Source organism: Schistocerca nitens, chromosome 3 (genome assembly GCF_023898315.1).
Source record: "Schistocerca nitens isolate TAMUIC-IGC-003100 chromosome 3, iqSchNite1.1, whole genome shotgun sequence".
NCBI lineage: Eukaryota > Metazoa > Arthropoda > Insecta > Orthoptera > Acrididae > Schistocerca > Schistocerca nitens.
Genome location: NC_064616.1, coordinates 256,531,334 through 256,558,540, shown reverse-complemented (window position 1 = coordinate 256,558,540; position 27,207 = coordinate 256,531,334). Strand labels below are relative to the sequence as shown.

At 40.9% G+C, this 27,207-nt stretch overlaps 1 protein-coding gene across 5 annotated transcripts in view; it reads left to right on the top strand.

Annotated features, from left to right (window-relative positions):
- The window catches only part of LOC126248226 (uncharacterized), a 170,632-nt gene that overhangs the window by 79,499 nt on the left and 63,926 nt on the right, over window positions 1-27,207 (top strand). For all 5 annotated transcript variants that reach the window (XM_049949052.1, XM_049949051.1, XM_049949053.1 and 2 more), the window contains 2 exons: window positions 7,270-7,427; window positions 17,443-17,534. In XM_049949052.1, coding sequence (XP_049805009.1) covers window positions 7,270-7,427; window positions 17,443-17,534 — 250 coding nt within the window. The remainder of the gene's footprint in view (window positions 1-7,269; window positions 7,428-17,442; window positions 17,535-27,207) is intronic.

The following is a 27,207-nucleotide window of genomic DNA, read 5'->3' as shown; positions in this document are numbered from 1 at the left end:
CTACTTGATAGTTTCAAGGAATTGCTTATATCAGTCCTCTGAATGCATTGCCAAGGATGGAACAAATTGGTGCCTTTAGAGGCCCAAAGTGATTTTGAGCTTGATGCTGTGGAAGAGAAATTGTACTCAATATTACGTTTTTACAACTCTTGTTTACTTCAATTTTAAGTACATACTTTGTCATTGTTTTTATGTATGGATCCCAGCAACAGAATGCCCTCAGTTGTTTTCGATGAGGTGTTTTCAAAGTGCACCTTCCAGAACAGTCTACATACTATGATGCTGGTATTATGGCGGCATTTGAATGGATTCACAGACATTACTATACAAGGCTTCTAGTCTATTCTGACTCGCTCAGTGCGCTACAAGTGGTCCACCAGATGTATCCGGTAGACCAGTTAATTCAGCTCGTCCATGACCCCTTACCTCATCTACAATACACTGACGAGGTGTTGGTCTTTTGCTGGGACCTAGACACATCAGGGTACAGAGAAATGACATATCCAACAAAGCAGCCAAAGAAGTATGTAGGGATGGTGTTGTCTGTCAATATGCCATACCCTTGCAGGCCATCATCTCATTATCTGACAGTTGATCATGCATCATTGGGAAACTGAATGTTTGGAGGTGGTGGAGAGCAAATTGCAGTCACTCAAATTGACCACGCAGGCATGACGACGGATGTCATGCCAATCTCACCAATGGAAGGAAGTGCTGCTCACCAGACTGCACATAGGACAAAGCCTTTTAACAGTTCCCTCCTCCAGCAGGATGATCCGCCACTCTGTGAAATTTGTGATGTGCCACTTTTGATTCAGCATATTTTGGCTACATGTGTGGTACATAAACAGCCATTGGTTTGGCTGGAGATCTGTCCACAGTCCTGTCTGACAATGATGCCAGTGTTAGATGGGTTCTGAAATTTTGTGTACTTTTTGGTCTTCTCTTTAAAGTGCTGTGGAGAGGAGGCAGACTTCAATGCATTGTAAACTATTCCATCTGTGGGTACAGCCTTCACCTTTCTTTCAAACTGTGTGGCCACCCATGGCAGACATATTGCAAAATAACCTGAAGAGCTGGGTCACAAGCAGTTGCTCCAACATTATGCTGAAAGTCGAGAGGAAAATTTTGAAGAATTTCAAAATTCTGAGTGTCAGTTTGCTAACATGACTCCTCAGGAGATGCAAATGCCATGTTGGTACCGACTAGTAATGAAGACGAGCAATCACTGTATGTTGTGCAGTGGGCATTTATAACAACTTGTATTGATAATTACACAGTAACAGAGCCCAATGTTGCAGTTTTTGTACTGTCTATGGTGGGAGAGGCTTGCAAGGATTGAACAAAGTTGTTAAAGGCTGATTATATGCAATCAGTTAGAACGTCTGTCCATACAAATATTGGTGAAACTTGGTAACAACATAAATAATGGAGAGAACCTCTTGTTCAAATTAACTATAATTTCACTATACTTTGTTGAGAGTTTTCGAGGCAAAAGCAATAGGTTTATCAGATGAACCAATTCTACGGGAGAGCACAGCTCCAGTCCTGTAAGGTGATGCATGCATAGCTAACACAACAGGCTTAACTAGATCAAAATGAATAAGACGACAATGATGACATAGACTTAACAATTCATCCTTTAACTGCTGAATGGGTCCCAAAGTTGTTGGGGCCACAAAAGAACACCTTTCCATTGCAGCCGGTTTAGCAAAGCTGCAATTTGCCCAGCATTTGCAATAAACTTAATGTAATATATAATCTTCTGTATAAAAGAGTGGAGCTCCTTCACATTACAGGGCACCGGGAGATCTTTATTCACAGACAAGTGTGAATTAGCAGGTGAATGCCATGTGCATTTATAACATGTTCTAAGTATTAAAGTTCTTCATTTCCTTGTTACACTTTTGCCAGCTACAGAAAGAACTTAAAACAAACAGTCTAAATTTGTGACATGTTCAGGAGGCATGTAATCTGGTGACAACAATGTTGTCCAGATAGTTTGTACATGAAGGGACTTTGGCTATTAATTGGTCTGTGAACCACTGAAATGCAGTAGCAGCTTGAGGTGCTTCCAAACAGTAGTCTTTCAAACTGGAACAAACTCAGGTGAGTGTTGATCACAAAATATTGCTTGGACTGCTTGTCTGTAAGTATGCCTCGCGTAAATCAGTCTTGAAAAAGAATCTAATCTGTCCATTGATTCCTCCAGTAGTGGAAGAGGAAGTGAATCCACAGCAGTTTGTGGGTTTTCTGTGGCTTTGAAATCAGTACACAGGTATAAATCTCATGATGGCTTTTTGAGAATGACCAATGGGGATGCCCATTGACTCGCAGAAACAGGTTATATCATCCCGTTGTCTTCCCATCATTGCAGTTTGTGAGAAGCCTGCTCACATATTGCATGGGAGACAGGTCTAGCATGAAGAAATCATGGCTGTGGAATGTTTTTTAACAGTAGTGTGTGCATCAAAATCCTTAACTCTTCCTAATCCTGGTTCAAACTGTTCACTGTACTTTCTACACAAGTCAGAAACAGTGTGAGGCACTGAAATATTGAGTTGTAACACAGTCTTGTACACACATATTGAACAAGTCAGACAAGTCTAAACAAAAAATGTTTGCACTGTTTCTAGAACATAGTACATGAAATGAAACATATTTTGTAACTTCACCGAAACTTATGGCGAACTACAAATGTCAAGTACTGGTATTTCATATCCGTTATATGCAGACAAAACAAAAGTCAGTTTCTGTAAATATGGGCTACCAATTATTTCATAAGTGTCCTTATTGATGAGGGAAACTGATGCCCCTGTGCCTTATTGAAACCTTATCTTTTGAGCCACCATTGACTGGAAAAACAACTTGTTCATCTGTCTGTGGACTACAGCAGGAGTCTTCTACAGAGCGGAAATATTCTGCCTGAGTAGGTGCCATCCATGGTTGTCTGGACTCAACGACATGTACTTGCTGAGAGCTACACTGTTGCCTCACGATAGACTGACACTGTGAATTGCAATGCAGTAAACATATGGCCTGTATATGATCACGCTTACCACTCTGGAGACACTTTGAATTATGACAAGAATGACGTCGTTTATCATGCCTAGAAAAACAGCGAGGACAAAATTTCCTCATATGGTTCTGATGTTTCTGATCCTTGTTTTTATTCACTTTTACATTCACTTTAGATTGTGTCACTTGTACACTCTGAACAAGAGAAATAGATGAAGACTCAGAATTAACTTCAGTTGTGTACACCAATCTTAGAAATTCTACAGTAGACAAAACTGTTTTCAGATCTGGATCTAGTAATTTGAGAATAGCAGCATGAATGTATGCGTGCAACACATTTTGCATGATTGTGCGGTATCAGCCATTGTCTGGTCGACTGCAATTTCAAATATGCCCTCCGCTAGTTATGCCGCAGTTTTTCCCACAGCTGCCACCATGGCACGAGGGCACTGCCATGAATGATTACACAGCTGTTAATGAGATGCAAGCATCCCTTCTGCAGAGTTCCAGCAGAGGGTGTACTAAAGTTCGGACATTCATGCACTGACCACATTTTGTGTGTTTACCAGTTGAATAACATTTACAGACTTTCATAGTGATCAGGGCTTGACATCTGAATAAACATTGTATTGAAAAGTGACAGATTTAAAATCCTTTGTATCTGTATGTATTTCTACGTTCAAATCTACTGTTAGCAACTGATACTGCAACAAGGTTATGTTCTTCCTTACTTTTTGATATTAGGTGTAGAATAACTTAATATCTGAATTCTCTGCTAATGAACAGCATCTGTTCCTGGTCCTGCATCCACTAAAGAACCACACAACAGACAAAGGAAGACGTAACAGATTGCACCATATAAAACCATCACTACAGCTTAATCCACAAGAACACTGGAACTTGCTATGTCTTGTTAGCCCTTTAAGTTAGCAATCCAATGTTTTAAAGATTGTTGCTTCTTTAGATGAAAGCACAATCTGTACACATCGGCTCCTGCCATTGACAGAAAAAAATCGATGTGTGCCATACCTTTAATGTTGTAAGCTGTGAAGTGGGCCTCCAGCTGTGTCCAATATTCAATCCAGTCCTACTCATTACTGTTAAAGTGGCATAACTTTGGAGCAACAACCGGTTGTGGAGCTGCTCGGTACGGCAGCAGTGTAATTAGTTGTTGGACTGAGCAGCAGGCATTCAGTCTGCTGCACCTAAAACTGAAGAACTTTATTTGGAGGTTAAACACTGTTACACTGAAAGAGAGAGAGAGAGAGAGAGAGAGAGAGAGTTGAAAATGTGCATGGCACCAGAATTAGCTATTCCTGATGAGCCACAAGGCAGGTGCAGGAAGTCTGTTCACTGAAGAAATGTGATCCCTTCAGTGTCACCATTATGCTGTATTGTAGCAATATAAATCTCTTCAGGAGGTGGTCCAGCAGATACACCACCACCACCACACAAATTATTAGTAATTTATTAAAACTTTGTCACGGTAAATACTTAACTTTGAAACAATTAGTGTCCATACAGATGACATACACTCCTGGAAATGGAAAAAAGAACACATTGACACCGGTGTGTCAGACCCACCATACTTGCTCCGGACACTGCGAGAGGGCTGTACAAGCAATGATCACACGCACGGCGCAGCGGACACACCAGGAACTACGGTGTTGGCCGTCGAATGGCGCTAGCTGCGCAGCATTTGTGCACCGCCGCCGTCAGTGTCAGCCAGTTTGCCGTGGCATACGGAGCTCCATCGCAGTATTTAACACTGGTAGCATGCCGCGACAGCGTGGACGTGAACCGTATGTGCAGTTGACAGACTTTGAGCGAGGGCGTATAGTGGGCATGCGGGAGGCCGGGTGGACGTACCGCCGAATTGCTCAACACGTGGGGCGTGAGGTCTCCACAGTACATCGATGTTGTTGCCGGTGGTCGGCGGAAGGTGCATGTGCCCGTCGACCTGGGACCGGACCGCAGCGACGCACGGATGCACGCCAAGACCGTAGGACCCTACGCAGTGCCGTAGGGGACCGCACCGCCACTTCCCAGCAAATTAGGGACACTGTTGCTCCTGGGGTATCGGCGAGGACCATTCGCAACCGTCTCCATGACGCTGGGCTACGGTCCCGCACACCGTTAGGCCGTCTTCCGCTCACGCCCCAACATCGTGCAGCCCGCCTCCAGTGGTGTCGCGACAGGCGTGAATGGAGGGACGAATGGAGACGTGTCGTCTTCAGCGATGAGAGTCGCTTCTGCCTTGGTGCCAATGATGGTCGTATGCGTGTTTGGCGCCGTGCAGGTGAGCGCCACAATCAGGACTGCATACGACCGAGGCACACAGGGCCAACACCCGGCATCATGGTGTGGGGAGCGATCTCCTACACTGGCCGTACACCACTGGTGATCGTCGAGGGGACACTGAATAGTGCACGGTACATCCAAACCGTCATCGAACCCATCGTTCTACCATTCCTAGACCGGCAAGGGAACGTGCTGTTCCAACAGGACAATGCACGTCCGCATGTATCCCGTGCCACCCAACGTGCTCTAGAAGGTGTACGTCAACTATCGTGGCCAGCAAGATCTCTGGATCTGTCCCCCGTTGAGCATGTTTGGGACTGGATGAAGCGTCGTCTCACGCGGTCTGCACGTCCAGCACGAACGCTGGCCCAACTGAGGCGCCAGGTGGAAATGGCATGGCAAGCCGTTCCACAGGACTACATCCAGCATCTCTACGATCGTCTCCATGGGAGAATAGCAGCCTGCATTGCTGCGAAAGGTGGATATACACTGTACTAGTGCTGACATTGTGCATGCTCTGTTGCCTGTATCTATGTGCCTGTGGTTCTGTCAGTGTGATCATGTGATGTACCTGACCCCAGGAATGTGTCAATAAAGTTTCCCCTTCCTGGGACAATGAATTCACGGTGTTCTTATTTCAATTTCCAGGAGTGTATATTAGATAATTTCACTGATACATATCACATTTAAAACTTTGTCATTGTAGAATGGAAGTGTCACATCAGGGTACAATTGTCTTTAACTGGACATAAATTCAAAATAAGTCTTATATTGGCACGGAGCGAGATCTATTCTCTGACAATACTGTCATTGTTAATGATGACTACAAGCAATTGCTGATTACATTGGTTACATAGAGACTGGAAGGAGTGGCACTTTGCTTGAACAAACTTTCTGACTGCAGTGGCATGAGGAAACAGTTGGGGGGGGGGGTGTCTGCACTGATGTCTCCAATCCATTGCTAAGTTTGTCAGTGAATGTCTTTACTTGTGGTGATGTCGTGAGGTACCAATTTTTGCATGAGACCTTGTTCTGCAGATAAAGCCACACTAAGCACCTAGCATTTTTAAGCCTCTCAATAGCCCAGGTTCATTCATGACATCCTTAAGGCATCGGTCCAAGGTTCAGACACTAACCTCATTCTTCCAGAACATCAACACTTTCTGTCCCACTAATTTCACCATGTCCTCCATGGTTCAGTGAGCTACTTTTGTGTGTGTTGCCTTCACTTCATTGATCTTCGTAAAACATATTGACGTTCAACCTACCAATAAACAACAGTATCTCTACTACAACTACTGTCGTCTAGTCCGCTCTAAAAAGTCCCTCATATCCAGCCTGGCCAAATGTGGGCGCGACATTTTTAGTCGGAAGCAGCCCGTGTCCCAGGAAGCTGCAAGTCTTGCCAAGGTTTTGCAGATGCTTGAGCTGCTTCACTTTACACAGAATCATATATGTTCTGTTCTTTATCTCCACATTCCTCACATACATGATCAGCCATGAAGGAATACCAGCCAGTAACATACAGGACTGTAACAGCAGTCTCGTTTGTTGCTCTGAAATGAGGTATACAGGATGACCGAGTCATCTAAGCAGTTCAAGTCAAGTTTATTTTTCCTTCTGGAAGAGAGAGTGGGTGCAGGGGTGCAGATACAGTGTGTGAAGATACAGATCATTCTTATAGTGAAACCATATTTTATGTGGATACGACATTTTAAATTGCATGAATGGCACAGGGCATGGTAAATTAAATGTGTTGTTGTTGTTGTATCATAGATAAAGATAATTTATAACTGATATCAAATTGCTGAGTCCACCACAGGCAGGTCCTTGTTACCTCACAAAGTTACTCAGTGCTCTCGGCTAAGCTGTCAGAAAATGTTTGCTGCAAAAAATATTTGCTCATTATTTACATTAAACAGCCCTAATGAAGACTAATTCGCTTTTCAGGTTTTTTGAAGATGAATCTAAAGATCTCTTTGTCACACCTGACAAAGTGGTAAATTCATTTTTATTAAATCCAGAAGAGGAGCGGAATGATGATGATATTTCTTTGCCATATACCTGTGACCCATCAACTCTTCAGCATGATATTAATCTTAGTACCAGTAAGCATATCTTCATTTCTTATTCACAGAACAAGCCTGTCTCAGTTTTTAAATGTTGTTTATCTGTTTATTGTGGATACCTTGAGAAAACAAAAATCTGAATAGGAAGAGAATTAGAAAAATTCATACATTACAATCAGCAATTTTAAAAAGTTTCAGTTTCAAGTAGAAATCGGGTAAGTGGTTCAGTGAGAGTTTTGAGCTAACATGTTTATTTTAGTATAATAATGAGTTTTATATTGGTGAGTATCAGAGATTCTTGTTTGTATGCCTAGTTGTTTAAACAGTTGTCTACAGGCTACATGAGCATGTGGACTGCATGTTACCGCTACTGCACATTTATATGCAGTTAATATTTTTTGCCCAAGTGTTTGTTTTCATTAATTATAGAGAATAATAGTCAACAATCTTACAGAAGAAGATAATGTGGACACTATCACCAAAATAAGAAAAATTACAGCAGCCTTGCATGTGTGCATTTTGCTTTTCCTCAACCTGCTCAACAGTTATTGATGAAGATGCATCATTTATTGTAATATCTTGAAAAGTGATCAGAAATTTTATTGCAAATTTAATTAGTTGTGCTTTTTATTGATGTGTCACTGGATTGTGATTGTGATCCATAGTAACAAAGTGACTAACCTTGTATTTCTTCAGATCAATATAATCAGATGCTTATTTGTACTTGTTCAGATCAATACAATCAGTTGCTTTTGCAAGGTCATATGAACTGTTTTATATCTCCCGTGCAGAGGGATTTACCTGAATGGTTCTGGAGCATCTCCAGCCAGGCTGCTTTGGTATGAATCCACAGTTCATAGATACTGAGAAAGGGGTCATCAGTGGGGCTTTTACTGTGTGACAGAATGCCTATATCTTACGGTGGGTAGGATGTCAAACGGGCCGACTTGGAGCAGGAGAGACACCACAGAACATTTTAAATTCCACTGTCTATACTTTTACAAATAAATTCATAAAACTGTGTCAGCATGACCAGGAAGGATTCAGGATTCAAACTCGTAGCAGTAAAAGCTCAAAAATATAAGGAAATAATTTTTTTTTTTTTTACATTTGAAATTTCATAATTTTTTCACTTACTATTCGCTTAATTTGTTGCTATAGGTACACTTTTCTTCATAAGTAAGAGAGATTCTTCCACGAATTTTGCACTGCTTGTTAAACACAAACTCCTTAATGCAAAACTCTAGAATTTTCCAAATATATTAAAATCTGTGGTAAAAGTTGAGATAAATAATTATAAAATTTGAATTTCTTCTAAACATGAAGTTAAAAATGTAACAGCTCATTCGTTTTTCCATAAATTAAATAAATTCTAGAGTTTCATACACCTGTAAGTATGGTTTGTTTGCTGTGCAAAATTCATCGAAGAATCTCTCTTACTTATGAAGAAAAGTGTACCTACAGCAACAAATGCAGCCAATAGTAAGTGAAAAAAATTATGAAATTTCACTTTTTTAAAAAATTATTTGATTATGTTTTTGAACTTTCATTGCTATGAATGTGAATCTTGAATCCTTCTTGGTCATGCTGACAAAGTTGTAAGAATTTATTTGTGAAAGGATACACAGTGGAAATTAAAATACCCTGTGGTGCCTCTCCTGCTCCAAGTCGACCTGTTTCACGTCCTGCCCCCTTAAATAAATCGGTATGCCTAGTAAATGTGCAATACTATGTGACATGTATAAACTAAAATAGTGAATTTTGTGGATGTGGTCAGGCATTGGTTTTTGGAGTATAATGGAAAGTGTGTGCCTTTGACTTCTGCAATTACCATGGCATAACCTTACATGCTGAGATTGCCCTAACTCAGTAGTTGCAAAACTCATTGAATCCACCTTGAGATCCAAAGGATTATTGATAGCTACCTTTTTGTAGTCCACTAAGTAAGTCTGTATCTGGTGTATAGTTCAGGTAGTACACAACAGTGTTTTACTAGGCTTTAGAGACCCCTCAGACGAACAATTTTAACAATGAAACTGAGTGAGACATATCTTCATTTGTGCCTGACTGTGAGTTGAACTGTAACATTCAGGTACGTAGAGAGAAGTTTAGGTACAAGTTCTTATCTGTGTGTAACACAGCATGCAAGAGTGACACCTGGAAGAGCCATATGTAAATGGTGCAACTCGCACCCAAGTATGTGCAACTGTGTGTAGTTCCATCACTTCCAAAATTGTGCATTGTGTATGGATTAGTTGCTGTCATTTTCCATGAACTGAACACACTTTATAACCACTACTGCAGCAGTAGGTACTGCAGTTACCAGTATGAACATAAATAAAAGATAATGTGGTTCTGTGGGTATAAGTACAGGTATTGTCACAATCTTATCCCTTTGATTAGTTATGAGACAGTTACCAAAGTAACTATTGAAACTATTAAAGAATGAACAATGTGATATGATATTGGATATCATCAAAGACTACCCCACCATCAGTTGTATATTCATTGACTTCATCAATTCCTTTTTGGTCAATACCATATTCATCATTCTCACTCAGCAAGAGATTTACCCTCACCCACAGAAGCATACATGTTACAATACCTCACACTGGCAGCTCTTGATCGATGGTAAAGAAAAGCAAATCGTAGTACAACAAAGATGGTACAAAAATATAAGAGAGAGACCTTCCACTTAACTTTCTGTCACAAATTTTCTTCAGTTTCTTTCTTAATCCAGCATTGGGAATCTCATGATCATGTCACATACTACAGGTTCCTGGCAAGAATCTGTGTGAGAGTGCACAACAATCATTTCATGTACTGTAGACAACTGAGAAGATCCTGTGTGAGAATGTCACATGCCATGCATTGCTGCATTTCTGTTGCATGCACGTTATCAAAATGTACTGGCATGCAGCTACAGGATGCATCTGACCAGCATCTTAAATACACATGTGTCTGGTTCATGAGATGGCATCTGCATGGACCCTAAATGGCATAGTTATGAGTGTCTGTGTGAGGGGCCCCTATTGGATGATCCGGGTCTTCCATCATGTGGAATTGAAACTAGGCAGCTAGTTAGCATTTTTCACATACACAATGCATTGTCAAAGGTGAAAGCAGTGACAGGAAAGGTGTAAGACTTGACATGGGATTGAACCCAAATCTTTGGATTTGTTGCCTGTACCATATCTACTCAGTCACAGAGCTACAGTCAATCCATAATGACAAAGCAAAATCTTGCTGTACACAGTGGTCTCCAGAATCCAGATCTCCAGATTACTAGATAAAAAAAAAATGCATCTCCTATCTCATGTTTATATCGTAGTCTGAAAGGTAGATGACTTTATTGGATGTCTTAGACAATATTGGCAACAGTGCTAAGGAACAGTGAAAGTGATGGCTGTAGTGCAAATAACTGTTCTCCCACTCTTTCCCTCTTCTATTACAGGTGGTGAGAAGCCTTTAGTTTAACTGATGACTTAATACTGTGCAGCCACAGTGTATTTTCTGCTGCAACCATTCTGAGTAGCATTGTAGGGAAGTGATGACTACCATATTCCTTTGTACATGGTGTGCAAGTGCCTGATTCACACACATGCCATCAGTACAACTGTGATGCTGTTGTGAATGATTGTCTTTTGTGTGTCTACTGTTTGGTACAGTTGATTTTTCTCATATTTGTTCACTGCATTCTGTTCAGTTTGTGTTTGGTTTAATATCGCCCATTTCCAAGATACTGGGACTCAAATGAAGGGTATTGTGTATAAAGTGTAAGAATTTTTGTTTGTGACAGAGAATCCCTGTTGAATCTGCAGAACTGTGACAGAAGCAGCATGCAGTATTGTACAGATTTGTCCCAGAGGGAAAATAGTGGAAGAAATGTTAGCATTCATTTGATGTCCATGAGGATGATACTAAAAATAGGAAGGTTCAACAGTAATTCTAAGACTGAAATTCTGCTACAGTATTGTCTGATGACTAAGATCAGTGGGTGTCGAATAACATGTATGTTACTGGAATGAAACGCGATTTGTTTGCTTTTCACCCATAAATAAAATATGCTACATATCTTGAAAGCCCATCTTCTTTCCATTGTTTGGATTACTGGACCCTTCTCATATGCAGGATTTGTGAAGTTTTAGCACAAGTAGGCCGGCTTTTTCCCAAGTTAGTTATTGGGTTTAGTATTCTGCATTGTAGACCCTTTTGTTCTGCTATCAACTTTAAATATGTAGTATTTCAACAGTAGCATTGGGCACTTATACAATGTATCTTATATGTCAGCTCGTAAGACTCTCGGGATTCATTCCTGTGGGCATAGGCTGCGTCTTGTGAAATGAGCACATGCCAGGAGGAAGCACACAGAAAAGACAGTGTGGAGATCTCAGTTATTTGACTCTACAGTTCTCACTTTCACTGCTCCCTTGTGTAAGAATTTTGAGTGCTTGTAACAGAAGGTAAAGAGGCTTAAATTATCCACTTTTTTCAGTATGTTCATGTTACTATATTATCAAAGCTGCTCCCCAAACATTTTATGTGGCATGTCCTAGCCTTTCTTGCAACACAGTGGATGTGCATTCTTCGTTGCCCATTCTGGTTACCAGGAATGTCTGGAACACTGCCAGCTAGGAAATGCTTCAGCATTGTTTTTCAGTTCTTATTATCTTTAAATTTTGAGTTTTGATCAAAGTAGCTTAGTTGGCAACACCCTGGAACATACTCAGCGAATCCTTGATTTGATTGCTTATAATGCAAAGTTTCATGGGTCCAGAATGAGTCATTCACTCTGCAGCGGAATGTGCTCTGTTTTGAAACATTCTGACAGATCAAAACTGAGCAGGACACTTCCTTGGCAGGCAGGGTTCCAGATTAGAAGTCTGGTTGGTACACAGCTTTTATGTTTCACGAAAGGTTTTTATTGCAACTGATGGTTCTTCATGAAATTCTGATTTTGGTACTTGTACTGTATTCGACTGAAACTTTGTAAAACCTGTATTTTATGTGAGATACATTTTGTCTTTTTATGGTTTGTTAATGGTACTGTGTTCTCTTGTTTTGAGGAACACTGAATGAAAAACTTCAAGGGGAAAACCTTAGCATAAGGCTACGATCGTATATTTTGGCTGTGTTGAATGTTGTGGATTGCTGATAGTGGAACGCTTTTATGTGGTAACAAAAATTAAGATTACAGAGCTATTCTTTGTGCTGAGTGAGGTGTCCTATTCTCATTACACACGTGTAAATTCGTATGTCTGTTCCTTGTATGAAGCTCCTGTGTCATTGTAAAATAATCCTTGGGGAAATAAATTACTGTACTGTTGAAGTCCCCAGACTCACAGATCGACCTTTCGTATGGAAGGACTGAAACTGAAATATCTATCTGACCATCCATATTGTTTCACATGGTTTGCCCAAATCACTTTAGGAAAATGCTAGAATGGTATATTTTAAAAGGGCACAGATAATATCCTGCTTCCCAATCCTATTCCTGCTTGTGCATTGGAAGACCTTGTTGTCAGTGGGGCATTAAGTCCCCAATCTTCCAGCTTTCCTTTTTGTTCTTCACTGAGAAATCAGTGAATGAAACAATATTACTGTAAAGAAAAACAAATGTCCAGACGTATTTTCTTCCTGTCTTCCCCTTGCAGTAATCCATGAGAGATGTTTTTGTAGAGCTGTTTTTGTAGAGCTGTTTTTTGGGAAGCAATTGTTTATGAAAGGGACATAATTTCTCTTAGTGCAGTGCTATGATATGTTTATCTGTCATTTTCTGATTTGAAGTTTTTATTGTGCTGTTACACATTGGATTTTGCACACTCGAAACTTCTGAATGTTTTTCAGGAGTTATAAAATAGAGCTGCAAGTGGAAAAAAATCGTAACATTTGATATATATTGTTTGCTCTGGGTGAAGACAGCAAGGCAGTTCGGAACACTTGCATCCGTGGTTGTTGTGGTCGGGCAGGGAGGGAGGGGTGTGAGTTATGGTGTGTTAGACTCTAACAGTTGTTTATCACTTCCAAACTGAGGTGACAGTCTACTGCAAAAGAAGGAAAAAAGAAAAAAAAGACACTGCCAGAAAGACACGGGCGTATGGCGTTTCACTGCAATGAACTAGTTTATTATGGGTCTGTGTTTTGTGTAGGTTACCAGGGTGTGGATGCTATTCACCCACTGCTGAGCAACTCTTTTATGAGCAGAAAATAAGCCTGAGCTACAGTTCGACGTAGTGGGAGTTTAGCATCGTGGATTAGCAGCATGTAGAGATAGTCTCTGCAAGTACTTCATCTGTGCTGTCATATTACAACCTGCTGATTCTCATCTGAGTACTGTGGCAAGATAGAGGCGTGTTTGCTTTTGAAGAGAGGGCTGCTTTGGGTCACGGTTCCAGTCTCGCTGAAGACGAGAATTTGTAGCCTTTTCGTTACAGAGCAAAGGCATTCAGATCCATAGTCAGTAAATAAATTATAACTATGAAATGCCAAATTTGTGTACTGTTTCTGTTTGACATATGACAGCAAACAAAAACATACTGTTTTGAAGTTAAGAATGAGTAATATCTTATTCATTCGTGCTGTTATGGACATGCTAGTGTTACAGTACTTTCTGTTCTGTAAAAATAGATTTTCGTCGTAAGGTTACCATGGTAAGCTGAATTACACTTAGTTGTTGGCAACAAACACCAGCTGCGATAGATGCGACCCGGGAGAGGGTTTTGTAGTGCATGACATCCTTATTGAGACACCTGCTGAAAAATGTTATGTCACACTGTCCTTTCCTCAAGGTGATTTCTTTTCTTATGGCCCAACCATCAATTTCACTTATGAAGTTAACATAAAGACATCATAACTAGACACCAGTAACAATACTGCTTAGGAATTCTCAATGAGGAAATGACGACGTTCGATCTAAAATGCATTAATAGTCCCACCTTTTATTTTTCCTGTTGTACTACAGTTAAATGGTCACGGTTCATCATGTATGTTTGTTAATGAGACTTCCTGAATGTAGAAAATGAGTCATGACAATGAACGACATTTCTTGAAGCAGTAAAATCCTTTGCTGACATGTTTTGCCCAAAAGCACAGGCTCCACCCACAGTGAAACTATACTTGAGCTGCCTTGCTGCCCTCACACCTCTGTTAAACCCAGAGCAAACTATGCGTTTCAGATGTTAAGACTTTTTCCACTTCGAACTCTATTTCACAACTCTTGAACAACGCGCTTGCAAAATCCAATATGTAACTGCAAGATGAAAGAACTTCAAATCAGAAAATGACAGATAAACACAATCATAGCACTGCATCCACCTGGTCGTACCACGTCTGATGATGTTGACAAGCGGAGTGCGGCTGGTCGCCAGCTACGGAGGGCTGCTGTAGGGTGAAGAAACTCCCACATGTAAACTTCGCTTTGAAACGTCTGTGACCTGTGTGGTGGAATTGTTGTGGAGATTTCTAGTATTGCATGTGAGTTAGAGTGTGAAGGGAATTACTTTTGAGCTCCATCAGACTGACTACTTCCGCAGACAATCAAAATGTGACTAACGCAAAAAAATGGAGTGGACTGGATTCGATCTCATGACTTCATAGCTACAGTGCACGACATTTACCACCATGAGCAGTTACAGCCTTTCAGCTTCTCAAGGAAAGGACAAGATTTCCTCCAGACACTTCCACATTCTACAGTGTTGTGAGATCATGCATATTGCTGTAATTAGAATTCTGAGGGGTGATTAACTGCATTGGCCACCTTAAGGGGCTCTAGAACGACTATACTTGCAATGTTAAAATAACGCTTATAAATTACATCTTTCCTCACAAAGTATTTGAGGTAGGAAGTTGAACTTTTTACAGATTATTTATTGGAATATGGGCTACAACTTAACACAGGGATTTTACCAAGTTTTAGTTCAGTTATTAAAGATGATTTTTTTTTCAATTGTAATGAAAATTCACAACATTTTTTTGCAATTTCTTATTTATATATTCAAAAATATACAGTTTTTTGGAAAAAGGCTGTGTTAAATTATGCAGAAGGTACTGTGTAACATTTACTGAAAGTTTGAAATAAATATGTTTGGAAGATCCTTAGAAAACATGTAATTAGTATGAGAAAATAAAAGTTTTGGGAATCGAGCGACAAAGATGGGATTAACTTTTTAGTGCATTCCAGGTCCATAGGATGGATTATCTTCATCCTCTGCAAACTCCTCCTCCAGCTTCCTCTTGTTCCTCCTCCTGTTTACTCTTGCTTGTATTTCTAGACTCTTTACAGCCCTGTCTGCAGCCAGAAGGCGTTCCTTGTCTAAAGCAAGCATCGCTCGTACCATGTTAGAACCTATCTTCATTCCCATATTTCTAAATACCTTTGGCTTTCCAACATTTCTCCTTTTCTTAAAAGCCTTCAGAGGATTTCTAATAACTTTACTTTTACTCATTATTATACTTCAACAAAACAGAGACTCAAGAAACAGAATTACTTACGAATATTTTCGAGATAACGACAGAGTAAATAAACATGAAACAATCGACAATCACACCAGCGATATATATTGAACCATCACAGGTTAGCCACAACACATACTTTATCTCACATCACTAAAATGTACCTGATGAACACGGACGTTAATAATAACACCATTTGACAGCAGTTTAACAGCGCCACAGTGGGTCACGCCCATGTAGAACACATTTCAAAAAAAATTTAAAAATAGTTGTAGTCTTCGGAATTGAATAAATTATATATCTACTGAAAGGTAATAGTCTGCAGATTCAGAAAATGCAAAAAAGTAAAAATTGAACTTTTCATGATTTTGAGCCTTTCCGGAGCCCCTTAAGTGAACGACTTGGACTTAGCCTCTGCAGCAGCTGGCCAGTTATCAGTTTTTTTGTCAAAGACTGTACGTGCTGACGATTAAATGATAACATTGACCAACAGTGAGAAACTTTATCAGTGAAAGGTGCTTATTATCGTAACTATGGCCTATTTCAAAAGGATTCATCTGATTTCCCCAAGACCATATCTTCAATGGAATGAAGGTCTTTGTCTCTGATGTGGTGAATATTTAGGTTATGCAGATATTTTATTCTTTGGACTCCTGTTATAAATTTATGTATACAAGAGCCTTTACCAGTGAGCAAATACATTTATGCATTTATTCTGACATAAGCTGAATGTAAGCTGGCTGCTGTTTTAATTCATGGCATGTGGGTTTTTTGACTTTTATATCACTTTTATATATGACAACAGCCGCTCAGCTTCAGCTAATGCAATTTACCACCATGTGATATAACAAGGCCCACTTGTTCTGAAGATATGTTTAGAAATATTGAAACCTAGGTCAAGGACTAAATAAACCTTTAGTTTGCAACTGATTGGCTGGTTTTTTCTTTTTCTTTTTCTTTTTTTTTCCAAATTTGTACAGTTCCTGAATGGCAGCCATGTTTAAGATTTTGAATTAAAACGACTAAGTGAGAGTGAAGCTACAAAGCTGTGATATTATTCAAGGATGGTGTTATTAAATTCTTCAGAAACAAAAAGGATGTAACCACCATGCTGGAAAAATTCAGCTAATTATGTTGCTTGACGAGCAGTCACCTCAGTTTTTTTCCCTTAAAATTTGGGCATTGTCAGTGGGGAATGAAATCAACACTTCAGAATCGTCAGACTAATGGAAAGAGAGTTCAGGGCTTATGAAATACCAGTATGATGGGACAGTCCTGTTGAGACAGTCCTGTTGATTGCTTCACCGACTCACACAACAGGCAGTTCTTGGTGAAAAAGCTAATTAGATGCTTTAATGAGAAGTAAGAAAGGGTATATAATCCAGTGGACGCAAAATTCCAGAGTAATAAGGTTGTGTAAAAACACTTAAATAAAATCCTGTTCGTGTTTAAAAGTTAAATTACCTTTTGTTTCAGATACACGTTTTGCTAATTTCCTGGTTCATTGAAGTCATGTTGCGACAAAACTGTATGTGATTTTTACGCCATGTAGATGCTTTCATATCTTCAATGAATAATGGATATTTTTTTGTCTTGCTTTAAGCTTGGGCACAAACAAACATCACATTCCCTCCAAATCTACCTGAGGAAGTTGAGGCAGCCTTAGCTTCATACAGAAAGCAAGATGAAAATGAGGTAGGTCTACACAGAAAACTGCTAACTTTCGTAATTTGTGGACAGTTTTTTGCTCCTCTATTATTTTGCTGCTGTAGTACATGTACAATGAATCTGCATGCAAGCATTGTGGTTATTTTTAAAATACATGTTCGAATTGGAATTAACTATGCCTTGATTGTAGATTTGCCTGGTCATATATATGTACAAAGGCAAATACACATAAAATAATACTGAAGACCTCTGTAAATGTAAGTGACAACTTAAATGATTTGTTTGTACTAGATGTGTATTACTAATAATACACTCCTATGTCATTTTTCTTTTTCTACTGGTGCATGTAACTAAACAGTGGTTAGATTCTGTAGCATAAAATGTAAATGTGGGGAAACAGTTATCCCTTGTGTATTAGGTTGGAACCAGACCGAACAACTGAGGTTGTGACAAAACCATTGCCTTGCTTATCACTTTTCACAGGGGTCCAATCATGAATTGGGCCTGAACAGTTTAGCAAGAGCATTGCCCACAAATCGCCAGTCTCTAGGTTAGAGTCTTAGTCTGGCAGACAGTTTTAATCTGTCAGGAAATTTGACCTGTATGAGAGATCCATAAGTAATAGGTGTTTGCAGCTGATTTCCCATTTTCATATGTTTCCTGTGCAAAAGTGTATTCTGATACACACTTGGTTAGGGGGTGTCGTCAAACGTGTAAGAAGACTGTGTCCTGCTTGTCTGTTTTTAGTAGGACTGTAATTGCAATTACCTTAGGACTGTATTTGCAATTATCTCTAAGTGATAAATTGTGTATGAGGAGGAACCCTGTAGAAAGACACTTCTTTGTGAAATGTGTTTGTATTTTACAACCCTTGTCTAGTAGTGTAAGTGAAATGTGTTATTTTGATTGACAGTGAATAGATTGGTTGTATTATTTAGAATCTTTCCTGCAGAAATCTCTGATTTTGATTATTAAATCTTTAATCTACCTGAATTTTGAATGATAAGTGTACTCAATTTGGAACAGTTAGTAAAATTTGTGGGTATCCCATTTGATAGTGAGATTACTGTTACAGGATTTCAAATGAATAACTTTAAAACTTCTAAAATTTTAGCCACAGAGTATGGAGATATGACAGAGTACATCTTTATCAGATTTGCATTGCTTTGAGTGATCTAGCTTGGCTATAGTTGCACTCTTGTGTGTTTCCAGAAGCTTATCCTACCTGAAAATAATGAGGGGAGGATGGTTTAGTCTGGAGAACGGCATTTTAACATGTTTTTGTTACATCATTTTCATGTATGTTGGTATGTTCAGAACAAATTTTGCAATTTATTTCTAACTAACTTCCTGATGACCTAGAGATTCCAAATGTTCTACACAGCTCAGAACTAGATGACAGTGTAATACTAAATCACTTTCCTGTCTGGTGCGTGGCAAAGGGTATTTTGTATTCCACTGCTATTTTCTCCTTTTTCTGTTCATTACAAATGGTTCATGGTAAGAATGAGCTCGATTGTCTAATTTTTTTACCTTCATGGTTTTCCTGTGAGATACACATAGGAAGAAGCAATATATTGGTTGGCTCAGCTGTCAGGAAACTGAAATAAACTTGAAGTTTCTCTCTCTCTTTTAATCTTGTGAAAATTTTTTAAATCAGTTGAAAAATTTCTCACACACAACAGTAAAAAGCAGAAAATAATTATTAAAATAAAAACTTTAATAAAGCATATTTTTAAAACAGACTGAAAAGTATAAAATGTTTTCTCTTGGCCCCAAACAGGTTGTTGTTGTTGTTGTTGTTGTTGTTGTGGTCTTCAGTCCTGAGACTGGTTTGATGCAGCTCTCCATGCTACTCTATCCTGTGCAAGCTTCTTCATCTCCCAGTACCTACTGCAACCTACATCCTTCTGAATCTGCTTAGTGTATTGATCTCTTGGTCTCCCTCTACGATTTTTACCCTCCACGCTGCCCTCCAATACTAAATTGGTGATCCCTTGATGCCTCAGAACATGTCCTACCAACCGATCCCTTCTTCTAGTCAAGTTGTGCCACGCACTTCTCTTCTTCCCAATCCTATTCAACACCTCCTCATTAGTTATGTGATCTACCCATCTAATCTTCAGCATTCTTCTGTAGCACCATATTTTGAAATCTTCTATTCTCTTCTTGTCTAAACTATTTATCGTCCATGTTTCACTTCCATACATGGCTACACTCCATACAAATACTTTCGGAAACGACTTCCTGACACTTAAATCTATACTCAATGTTAACAAATTTCTCTTCTTCAGAAACGCTTTCCTTCCCATTGCGAGTCTACATTTTATATTATCTCTACTTCGACCATCATCAGTTATTTTGCTCCCCAAATAGCAAAACTCCATTACTAATTTAAGTGTCTCATTTCCTAATCTAATACCCTCAGCATCACCTGACTTGATTCGACTACATTCCATTATCCTCGTTTTGCTTTTGTTGATGTTCATCTTATATCCTCCTTTCAAGACACTATCCATTCCTTTCAACTGCTCTTCCAAGTCATTTGCTGTGTCTGACAGAATTACAATGTCATCTGTGAACCTCAAAGTTTTTATTTCTTCTCCATGGATTTTAATACCTACTCCGAATTTTTCTTTTGTTTCCTTCACTGCTTGCTCAATATACAGATTGAATAACATCAGGGAGAGGCTACAACCCTGTCTTACTCCCTTCCCAACCACTGCTTCCCCTTCATGTCCTTCGACTGTTATAACTGCCATTTGGTTTCTATACAAATTGTAAATAGCCTTTTGCTCCCTGTGTTTTACCCCTGCCACCTTCAGAATTTGAAAGAGAGTATTCCAATCAACATTGTCAAAAGCTTTCTCTAAGTCTACAAATGCTAGAAACGTAGGTTTGCCTTTTCTTAATCTTTCTTCTAAGATAAGTCGTAAGGTTAGTATTGCCTCACGTGTTCCAACATTTCTACGAAATCCAAACTGATTTTTCCCTAGGTCAGCTTCTACCAGTTTTTCCATTCGTCTGTAAAGAATTCGCGTTAGTATTTTGCAGCCGTGACTTATTAAACTGATAGTTCGGTAATTTTCACATCTGTCAACACCTGCTTTCTTTGGGATTGGAATTATTACATTCTTCTTGAAGTCTGTGGGTATTTCGCCTGTCTCATACATCTTGCTCACCAGATGGTAGAGTTTTGTCATGACTGGCTCTCCCAAGGCCATCAGTAGTTCTAATGGAATGTTGTCTACTCCCGGGGCCTTGTTTCGACTCAGGTCTTTCAGTGCTCCGTCAAACTCTTCACGCAGTATCGTATCTCCCATTTCATCTTCATTACATCCTCTTCTATTTCCATAATATTGTCCTCAAGTACATCGCCCTTGTATAGACACTCTATATACTCTTTCCACCTTTCTGCTTTCCCTTCTTTGCTTAGAACTGGGTTTCCATCTGAGCTCTTGATATTCATACAAGTGGTTCTCTTCTCTCCAAAGGTCTCTTTAATTTTCCTGTAGGCAGTATCTGATAATTTTTGCTTCGATATTTTTGATAGCTTAGGCAATAGTTGTAAAGTTTAAAATGAAAAATGTGGTGCACATAAAATAGGTAATAATAAGAGTAGAGTAGCTGTTAAGAAAAACCACACATCAGTTCATGTCATTTGCAGTGGAATGAAATTGATTTTCAGTAATTAATAATATGTATCTACTATGAGTGATTAGTGCCTGCGGTTAAAGTGCGATAATCATGACAGTAGCTAATTTTGGTGGTCTTGTCAAGCCTCATTTGTGCTGATTGAGGTAAATTTTGAACTTTGTGAAGTGAATTCATGTTTAGGTTACATAACAGAACAGATTCCTGAAGAGAGTTCAATTTCTGAACTAGGGCTAAATATCATCTCCAGTCAGCAATGTTCATACAATTGACCGTAAGACTTTTTTATAGCATCATACATTGATGAGAGGTTAGTAACTGTAGCTGAAAGAAAGATGTGATTGTTGAAATATGTCACTGAATTGGGACATAAGTCTCAAAATTAATGAAATATTATTAACTTGTCTTCAAATAGATGATATATTTGTTTAAGAATATCAGTGGAAAAAATTCAAATATATTATCTTCTCTGTACAGTAATAAGGCATAACAGTTAGATTATTCAGAATGTGGGAACTATTTTAGATGGCAACTGAAGTTTCAGGTTTTCTATCGTGCCTGGAAGGCGGTGCGTGAGTCTGTTCCTGTGATCTGCAAAATAGGGCGAAAGAAGGAAGCAAGTAGGAGCAGCGAAACTGCTGGGGCGCGTTGCCCACCTGCATCTCCGAATTGCTCGCGAGGGCGGCGAGGAAAATTTTCCGTTCAAACCTGCCCGTGGCCCACACCGCCACTGGGTATGCTCGGATGAGGAGGCGGAGCAACAACCTCCATGGGTGGCGGTGGTGTGACGGCAGCCGTAGCGTCCTTTGGCTCCGGCGCTGCGGAGGAACACGGCAGTGACGGCGGTCAGAGGTGGGGCCGCGGCGGTGGCGAGAGGTGCCTGCCCGATGCTGCAGACTGGACTGGCGGCGCAGACAATGGTGCCCGCGCCACAGATGCCGTCAGTGGAGTCATGGGCTGTGGCAGTGGAAGCCGCAAAAGAACCAGCGGCAGAAAACCTAGGACGGCACAACGGATCTGGTTCCGTTGTTGCTTGACAGTTCCAGAGGGGCCAGAAATGACAAATGAGGCGCGGCCAAGCTGGCGAAGAATGCACCCTTGCTTCCAGTGTTGCCTGCCACAGAGAACGCGACAGAACACCAAAGCATGCGGTGTCAACCCAGAACGAGGCAGAGTAGTGGGAGTGCGCAGCAGCCGGTGGGCACGGCCATGTAGCAGTTCTGCTGGGGAACGGGCGCCGTGCGGCTGGGAGCAATAGGAAGCAAGGAAATCTCTTATGTGAGTGCGTGGCTTGCAACTTGCTCATCTGAGACTTAAACGTACGCACAAAGCGCCAGCCTCGCCATTCGACTGGGGGTGGAACGGGGCTTAGGTCAGATGGTGAATGCCATTAGCAGCACAGAACGCTTCAAAGGAGTACACGAATTGGCAGCCATTGTCGGAGACAATAACTTCAGGAAGGCCCTCAATACAAAACAGATATTTCAAAGCCCGAACAGTACTGGCAGATGTAGTAGAAGACATAGGTACAACAAAAGGGAAGTTGCTGTATGCATCAATAACTATCAACCAGCAGGTGTCCCAGAAAGGTCCCGCAAAATCAATATGAACGCGCTGCCAAGGCCCAGGAGGAGTCAGACACGCAAAGAAGTGCTGACGGGGAGCAGATTGATGCTCCGCGCAAGAGTAACAGTTAGCAAGCAAATTCTCAATTTGTTTATCAATGCCGACCCAAGTGCACTGACGACACGTTAATTGCTTTGTCCGCGCTATACCTCGATGACTAGCGTGCAGTAAGTGGAGGATTTCCAGCTGCAATGAATGAGGTACGAGAGTGAGTCAAATGAAAACCTAAAATATTTTTTAAATGTTATTTATTGTGCAGAAGTGGTACAAAGCTGTATCACTTATCAACATAATCTCCCCCACACTCAATGCAAGTTCTCCAGCGCTTACAAAGTGCATGAATTCCTTTAGAAAAAAATTCTTTTGGTAGACTGCGCAATCACTCGTGCATCGCGTCGTGTACCTCTTCATCACAACGGAACTTCTTTCCTCCCATTACGTGTTTGAGTGGTCCAAACATATGGAAATCACTTGGGGGGCAAGGTCTGGTGAGTATGGTAGATGAGGAAGACACTCAAAAAGCAGGTCTGTGATTGTTGCAACTGTTGTACGGGCAGTGTGGGGCCTTGCATTGTCATGTTGCAAAAGGACACCTGCTGACAGCAATCCACGTCGCTTTGATTTGATTGCAGACTGCAGATGATTTTTTAGGAGATCTGTGTATGATGCACTGGTGACAGTGGTCCCTCAAGGCATGTAATTCTCCAAAATGACGCCTTTTTCGTCCCAAAAGAGAGTCAGCATAACCTTCGCTGCTGATGGTTCTGTTCGAAACTACTTTGGTTTTGGTGATGAGGAATGGCGCCATTCTTTGCTCGCTCTTTTCGTTTCTGGTTGGTGGACGTGAACCCAGGTTTCGTCCCCAGTAACGATTCTTGCAAGAAAGCCATCACCTTCTCGTTCAAAGTGCTGAAGTTCCTCACAAGCATCAACACATCGTTCTGTCATTTCAGGAGTCAGCTGCCGTGGCACCCATCTTGCAGGCACTTTGTGAAACTGGAGCACGTCGTGCACAATGTGGTGTGCTGACCCATGACTAATGTGTAAACATGCTGCAATGTCATTCAGTGTCACTTGGTGGTTTTCCTTCACTATGGCTTCAACTGCTGCAATGTTCTGTGGAGTCACAACTCATTGTGCCTGACTTGGACAAGCAGCATCTTCCACTTACGTCACACCATTTGCGAACTTCCTACTTCATTCGTAGACTTGCTGCTGTGACAAACATGCATCACCGTACTGAACCTTCATTCGCAAAAACCAAATAACGGAACGCTGTTCTTCCCTAGTGCAAGCCGCAAGTGGGGCGGCCATCTTTATACTGATACTGCTACGGTATGTGTGCATCTGCATTATGCTGCCACCTACAGGTCATTTTGCACGCTGTTTGTAGCATGCTTAACAGCGTACAGGATAACTGCGCGAAATTTCGATTTGTTATTACAAGTTTAAGGTTTTGATTTGACACACCCTCGTACAACCACATGAGACTCATTATTGTCAGTTTGTAACAAAATAACACCATGGTGTACAGCAAAGTTGTGACTTTGCGCAAAGTAACATCAAACAAGGGGATCACTAATCTACATAGCAGATGGAGTCCATTGAGTACAAATATACTGCAAAAGAATCTGCAAAGAAGCATTGACAGCTGTCGCAGAAGCAATGCGACGAAAATCCACTGGAAAACAATCAATTAATTCCTTATCTTGCGAATCAATGAACGTGCATGACAGTTAGGAAGAATCAAACTCGTGAGGACAGATAGGGAGGCGAGACAAAGCATTGGCATTACCATGCTGGGCCTCAGGCCGAAACAAAATTTCATAATTGTAGTTAGACAAAAACAAAGACCAACATTGCAACTTTTTTGCAGTACGGGTTAGAACTGGCTTTGATGGGTGAAACGACGATGTCAGAGGATTATGGTTGGTGACCAAATAGAACTTACGACCGTACAAAAAATCATGAAAGTTTGTCACTCCATATACAATAGCTAAACCTTCTTTCTCGATTTGAGAATAGTTTTGCCGGGCAGAATTGAGCAACTTAGACCCAAAAGCGATCGAGAGAATTAATGCAGTGCGAGAGAACTGCTCCGATGCCATGAGAAGATGCATCGACAGCCAAAACAACTGATTTGGAGGGATGGAAAGGAATCGCACAGAGATCACTCAACAAAGAAGATTTGAGCTTGTGGAAAGCAGCATCACATTCCAAAGACCAAACAAAAGGAACATTCTTATGCCTAAGGCGATGCAAAGGCACTGCAATCTGCGCTGCATTTGGTATAAACCAAATGTAAACATAATATGTAATTTTGCCAAACACAGACTGAAGTTCTTTCAAGTTCCTGGGTGCTGGCAAGTCCCTAATCGCACAGAGATGTGATGGTGAGGGGTGGATACCCTGTCCGTTAATCATATGTCCTAAATACTGAATCTCAGTTGGAAAAAAATTGTACTTGTCTGTTACACTTGAGTCCTGCCTGCTAAAGTACAGTAAATAAGGCACGCCAATTCTGCAAGTGTTCGTCAGGGATTCAACCTGACATAACAACATCGTCCAGATAATTGGAACAACCAGGGACAGTGGCACACAACTGCTGCAAGTTAGCTTGAAAAGTAGCAGGAGCCGAAGGACTAGCAAACGGAAGTCGGTGAAACTTGAACAATCCAAGGTGGGTGTTGACCACAAAATAACGCTGCGACTGTTCGTTGAACAGAATTTGAAAGTATGCATCCCGCAAGTCAATCATGGAAAAGAATTTTCCCGCACCAAGCTTATCAAAAATGTCTTCAGGACACGGTAAGGAAAACATAGCGACCACTGTCTGGGGATTTACTGTAGACTTATTCAGCACAAATACGGAGACGACTGTTTGGTTTCATCACTCACACTATAGGTGAAGCCCATTGCGAAGCAGAAACAGGTTCAATGACACCACTGTCTTGCAAATGCTTAAGTTCAGCAGCAACGATGTCGCGCAGTGCGTGCGGTACTGGGCGTGCGTGCCGCAAAATAGGCATGGCATTGTCTTTAACTACAACATGTGCTGCAAAGTCTGTGCCACAACCAAGGCCATCAGAAAAGAGTTCAGCAAAATCATTGCATAGTGCGGCAACACTGTCTTCATGGTCACTAGCGTTGATGCAAAGTACATTGTCCTGGATTGCGAGGCCAAAAAGTTCAAACGCGTCCATGCCAAAAATGTTCGTAGCATCACTAGAGTGGATCTCATGGAAAGACACTGTTTTCATCATTGCACTATATGTGACTTGCAAACGACGAGGCCGAGCATTGAGATTTCCTGTCCAGTAAACGCAGTCAGTGTGGAATGTGAACGACAACGCGCGCGCGAACAAAGCAAGTCATATGTTGACCTGTTCAGTAAAGAAACAGACGCACTAGTGTCCATCTGCATCCGAACAGAACGTCCACAAATGTTCAAAGTCACAAAAAGTTTCCTCGCATCACGCTGAATGTGAGAGGAAGCATCTGGCAAAACTGGTTTATTCACACGACGAGCTGTAGAAGAACGTGAAGCAGAAGGCCTTGAAAAAATGTCATTAACATCCATAGGCTGATGATGTGAATCATTATCACGGCAGTTTCCATTGAGGTGACGACCACACAAATCACGTGTATGGGAAACAGGTAGTGAATTTGGTTATCTTACTACACACAGCTTGCATAAGTCCTTTCTTATCACAAAAATAACACTGTGCTTGACGAGATGGGCAACTGTCCTCTGGGTGGGCACGAAAACAGTTCGGACAAGATTTCAGTTTCTTAGTGGGTTCCTGGTTGGAAACTTGTTTACTTGCACGCGAGCAGCGCAGCGCGGTGTGACACTCTTGCCGGGGCCGGGTGGGAGGGCCATGCCGTGCTAACAGTACACACACCCCAGGTCACGTCGAACGCTTAAGTAGCCGTATCTAATGTATCTTGTCTGTCTAGCAAGTCCACTACTTCCTGCAAAGACGGGGTTTTAAATCGTAAGATTTGCTTGTGGATGTAGTGGTCCACCACATTCTGTGCAATAGCGCCTCTAATCATGATATCTGCATAAGAGTGTCGACTAACCAAGATTTATTAGACTGAGTAGGACCTTGCCAGAGATGAAAGAATTTGTAGCGTGCGGCTACCACATTTACACTGTCACGGAAGTGGGAGTTCAGTGCATCAGTCACTTCTGCGTAAGTTTTAGTCTCTGGGCGGATAAGTTTTATGAGCACACGGTATAACGCTATACCCGCGTTGGCAATGAAAAAGGCAAGCCGCTCTGTACCTGGTATGTTGTATGCGGCGAAGTGTGCCTCAAGCTGGGCAATGTATTCTGGCCAGTGTTCAACGTCAGGATTGAAGGCATTAAATGACGGCACCATAGGAGACGTCTGTGGTACAGGTGGGGGTGTCG